The sequence below is a fragment of the Condylura cristata genome, unplaced genomic scaffold, assembly GCF_000260355.1.
Source record: "Condylura cristata isolate star-nosed mole 26May11 unplaced genomic scaffold, ConCri1.0 scaffold00008, whole genome shotgun sequence".
In the NCBI taxonomy this organism is placed as follows: Eukaryota; Metazoa; Chordata; class Mammalia; order Eulipotyphla; family Talpidae; genus Condylura; species Condylura cristata.
The window spans coordinates 36,801,394-36,806,872 of NW_004567109.1; the positions used below are offsets into that span (position 1 = coordinate 36,801,394).

General features: G+C 35.4%; 1 protein-coding gene across 2 annotated transcripts in view; it reads left to right on the forward strand.

The window, feature by feature from the left end:
* EFCAB7 (EF-hand calcium binding domain 7) overlaps nucleotides 1-1,219 on the forward strand; it is a 29,031-nt gene extending 27,812 nt beyond the window's left edge. For both annotated transcript variants that reach the window (XM_004679510.2, XM_012722772.1), the window contains exon 13: nucleotides 1,012-1,219. In XM_004679510.2, coding sequence (XP_004679567.1) covers nucleotides 1,012-1,086 — 75 coding nt within the window. In that variant the 3' untranslated portion in view covers nucleotides 1,087-1,219. The remainder of the gene's footprint in view (nucleotides 1-1,011) is intronic.
* Nucleotides 1,220-5,479: the final 4,260 nt, after the last annotated feature.

The window sequence follows — 5,479 nt, forward strand, 5'->3', positions numbered from 1 at the left end:
GAACTCATGCAGAAGTGGCTTTAGATTCTCAGTGCAGTGCTCTAACCCGCTGCGCCACCAGGGAGGGCCTGTTTTATTTTATTTTTTAATTAAATATTTTTATTTGGAAAACATTTTTTGCTATCAATGCTGTTATTAGATATATAGGTGTGAAGTAACATAGAAAATTATTTTAAGTAAGATACTCAAATTAGCAAGATGGGAGACCTTGGTTCTAACTCAGTTGTATTTGGGTGTTTATTAAAAGATTCATTTCTCTTAACACCTTAAATTCTCTTCTAGTCTCTTTAAATGTAAAATTAATATAGTAGCATTTTCTTCAATTACTTCACAATATATTTTATCCTAATGCAAAAGTAAGAGTAAGATGATGTACGTACATAAAAGCATCACTGAACCTCATGTGCAAATACAAAATAGTGTTAATATGAATTTTTATAATCCAAAATATGTTTAATCTACATTATTAAGTATTCCAAGGTAACTAAAAGAGAACATGCCTCCGATTTTTAGATACCAACTCAAAGGCAGAAACAGCTGTAGTTCTGGTGTTCAGAGAACTCTGAGTTTCTCATTTAGCCAAGAGTTCAAAGACAGGGACAGACCAGTAGATCCCGAAACTGGTTTTGTGAAGAGAAAAATCTTTCTATTTTTATTCTTTATTTCTCCATATTGTTTTACAACATTCTAGAACAAAATAGAGATGTACCTTTCTGTTATTCCAGTAAGGATTAAAAAAAAAAAGAAGCTCTACCTGGCTTATGAGAAAAGGATATTTTATTTCCCTTTCTACCATCCTATATTCACACTCACCAACAATCAACTAATATGTTAGTATAGAAGTTAGGTTGGATTATCTATCCCATTACACATCAGATCATAGATTGCCATTTCCTGCTAGGGACAAATAAAGAAATTTTTATGCAGGGGATATCTTTTCCATAGGGTCTAGGAAAAATAAGCCAACAATAACAAAATAAGAAAGTAAAATCTTTCTGTCTTCCCTTGCAGGTTTGTCAACATGTAATGCCTCTGAATGAAAGACAAGAATGGATATATTATTGTGTTTATTCTCTTATAACTTAAATATCATTTTTAGGAACTATTTCCACTCCACTTGAGACTCAAATCAAAAAATCATTTTATATTTAGTTTGTTATTTGTTGATCAATTAAATGCTAATCAATTTTCTGGTGTACATAAATAATATCCTGTTTAATTTGTATGCATTTATATCTTATGCCCACATTATATACTTTATTATTAAAATATAAGTGGTTTTAATGTGACCTTTGTATTTTTTCATAGGCAATTTGGGCATATTTCATTTATAAACATCATGTCAAAACAAAACTACAGTTTTTATTTCTTTTAAAGATATATTTTATTTATTTAGCCATACAACAACTGGGGGGCAGGCCAGAGATGTAGGGAGGTAAAAAGATTCACCAGAAACAGAGTGGGGAGAGGACCAAGCAGATCAATGGAAATACCCAGCTGAGGAGAGCAGAGGGCGAGACATGAGAGGTCTGCTGTGCCATGTGGGTCAGCTCCCTGGCTGGGGATTGAACTCGTGCTGCAGTGGCTGCCAATGGCTTTATAATGCTGAGACTTAAGCCCTTGTGCCACCAGGGAAGACCTACAGATCAGCTTTTAAAAAGTAATACTTGATGAATTCTATGAAATTCTTTACACTTCTGGTTTACCTTATTCATACAAAAATGAAAATACTCGTCATCTGTGGGGAGTGTCTTGGACTCTTGTGCTGGCCATTCACTGTTCTGTTTGAGGAACCTAGTGGCCCAAGGACTACCCATTTAGTATATGACAGAGAAGTCACATACATGTGACTGAAGGAGGCTAAGGGCTTCCTGAGCCCTTCTCTTTGCTGCTGCTGCATAGCGTCTTCAATGTCCACCTCGCTATCAACAGTCTCCACCTCCTATTATACCTTTTCAGTTTTGAAAGGGTGCTTTCTCACAGAACCTTGAAGATTTTCAAACTCTGTGAATACATTTCTTCCATCATTCACGCTGGCCACCATTTAGCAGGCCGTTAAGAATGAAGGTATAGAGTTGGGCATTGAATCTGACAGGATACCTGTCTTAACAGGAATGCAGGATAGCACAATAGAAAGGATGACTGGTGAGATTGGTGTCATTTGACATCTGAACAATTGAACTTAACCCTACAGTAAATGACCGATTCAAGAGTGATTTCTCTGATGAAAAGATTTCCTACACTGGCACTGATACAAGAGTGCTATAACAGAACCTCACAATCTACTTTGATGTCAAAGGCAATGCAGGTATGGTTACTGATGTGCTAAAGAAAATGTGTATGAACATATTTCAGATATAATAAGCCAGAAGTTATTTACAAGAAGAGACAAACAGATCAAAATGTGGTAACCCCTTTAACTCACAGACCTTAGAACCTTAGCCATATAGGAGTTGGAAACCATGCTAGAAACCTCCTGAGAACAGTGCATGTTAGTGATAATAGGCATTTTGCTCAATTGGAACAGGCATAATATTGTGTGGGACCCATATGGAATTTCAGCTTTCCTCATGCAAAGGATTTTGTATCCCCAGGCTACTTGAAGAAGTGTTCTGCTAAAGACATTTACATTGTTGCCTTAACTGTTAATATATTTTATTGAAAAAGTTACTAAACTCTCACTAGCTATTTTATTATTCCTGTTTTGGTGGTGGTGTCTTTTTTTTTTTTTTTTAAGCCAGTGGCCTTCTGTTAGATCTATTTTTGGTATTGGTTAAATATGAAGCAGAAATATAATACATCACACATCATATTTTGGATACAATCCAAGAAAATGAGAATGCATTTCTAATTTTGGCCACCAGAGGGTGAATGCATTATTTTATTATGCATTAGAGACTGATAATATTTCTCAAGCTCTGCAGTTACTTCAATATGACTTATAAAACAGGTTTAGCAAAACACATGGATATATTTATCTATGGGTATAGGCACTATTCTTATTACAGATTATGTAAAAAAATATTTCTAATTTGCAAAGTGGATACTAGTCTGTGCTCTTAAAAAGATACTTTCATTTCTTTTATGTTACAAATATAAGGGCAGAGGCCCTCCCTGGTAGCACAACAGGTTCAAGCACTCTGTAGCACAGAGTGCCACTGTAGCACAAGTTTGATCCCTGGCAGGAGAGGGGGGTGTGACCCACATGGCGTGGCAGACCTCTCCTATCTCACCTGCTGCTCCCCACTCTGCCTCTGGAAAGCCCTCTCACCCCCCTCCACACACCTCTAGCTTGTACCCCAGTTCTGTACATATAAATAAATAAATCTTAAAAAAAAAAGAAAAACAAGGCCCTTCCTGGTGGCGCAACGGGGTAGGACACAGCACTGCAAGCGAGCTGCAGCCACTTCAGTGAGAGTTCTATCCCGCCCCAGAGGTGAGCCATATGGCATGACAGACCTCTCCTGACCCGCTCACTGCTCCCCTTCAGCAGTGGACTTCATTGATCTGCCTGTTCTGCTCCCCACTCTGTCTCTGGTGAAGCCTCTCACCGCCCCTATACCTCTGGCTTGTACCCAAGCTCTGTATGAATAAATAAATATTTAAAAAAGAAAAACAAATATAAGGACATATTGACATAGCCTTGCTATCTTTGTATGGTGTCATAGGGTCTATCTTTGCTACTCAGCTTAGCTTAATATCTGCGTGGGAAAAGAATTACAATGATTTGAGGCGATATAAACAAATAGTGAAAATGATTTAGAGGAAGTAAAAGAGACTTGAGTGTAGAGAGAATTTGAGAGCTAGAAACTAGAACTAGTTGCCAGAAGTCAAAGGAGTAAAGGATTTTAGTTGCCTTGAAATGATATACTTTTTAACTATGGCTAGGATTCTAAGGAAAACAAAGAATAAGCCTTCTCTATTCTTACAAATAATTCACAAATTCTTATATTTGTGTTATTTGAGTCAATTTATACTTTAAAAATAGGTCCTTTTTTACATAATATACTTATATATGTATGAATGCTTGAAAGAAGATACACACATTATAAAGGGGTGAAAGGTATAGTTTCATTCCCCAAATAATAATTTCCCTTCAGCTTATTCCACAATTGCTACCTATTGAACATTTTATACATGTTCTTAATTTTATTCTTTAACAATTTACACACAAAATGAACCAACTTAAATTCAAGATGAGCATAAGTTCAATCATCTGAATGAGGTTAATGTAATGAGTAAACACATTGTAGAATACCAGCACTGTAAATTTTCTGGTAGTAATGTAATTTACAGCATTACATTTTTCTGTGACTTTTAAACATTTGTTGCAAAAATTATCTGGGCTTAGCTTTTGTAAAAATTGTTCTTAGCAGAACTGTAAAAATATATAAGCAGACTGGTGAGTGGTACATGGGGCATCCAGTTAGTGTCTATTACATGCTGTATTAAAATAGAGAAGAAGCAGACATGATCTCTATCCTCAGGAAAAGAAAGAACTGAGGAAATTAGTTAAATTTAGTCTATTAAGGAATAATAATAATCCTAAATTAGTAGATATTGATTACTTTTTTTTAACTTAAATTAGTAAACACTAGTTAAACATTAACTTATATGAGGGTATAGAAACAAATGAGGAAGAACAATAGGGAGTCCAATTTTAGGATTGTGGGGAGACTAAGACCTTTAGAGGATTTAAGGATGTAGGAAGTGTAGTGTGAAGCTAAGTAAAGCTTTGATTTTAATCATGCAGTATATTGTATTTTAAAGTTAAAATAATAAAAGAGGCATATTTTAATAATTATTGAAGTAAAGGAGACATAGCCTTTGAAACATTGAGAGTAACTGCATGAAAATACCAGACTAGGTTCGATAGAACTAGCCTGAACAAATGGAAACATTAGGCTGGAAGAAATATGGGAGAGGAGCTAGAACTTTAAGTGACTTAACTTTGAAAAGATCAAAATTATTTAGGAAGTGTGAGGAGGTGAAATTTCAGATATTTTCTCATGTTTCTTACTTCTGCTAGAATTTCTTATATTTCTGCCTATTAAAATCATTACCAGTAGGTCAGTTAATCATATAGCTATTGTGTGCCTAATACATATAGAATAGTGTTTTAGTTACGCACATATAAACAAACTTAACCTTATAGTTACTCTCATTAGACAAAGTCCATCAAAAATACGAGAACAAGTATTATATACTTTGTCTTTAACATACATTTTTAAAACTGCCTTCATGAAATCATTAGTACTGTTCCCATTCAGAAGAAACTCCTTGAGCTTCTACTTTAAAGCTTTTTCCTGTGAAGTTTTTATTTCATATATTTTTAAAGATTTTATTTATTTATTCATACAGAACTGGGGTACAGGCCAGAGATGCGGAGGGTGAGAGGGTTCACCAGAGACAGAGTAGGGAGCAGAACAGGCAGATCGATGAAATACACTGCTGAGGGGAGCAGCGGGCGGGTCAGGAG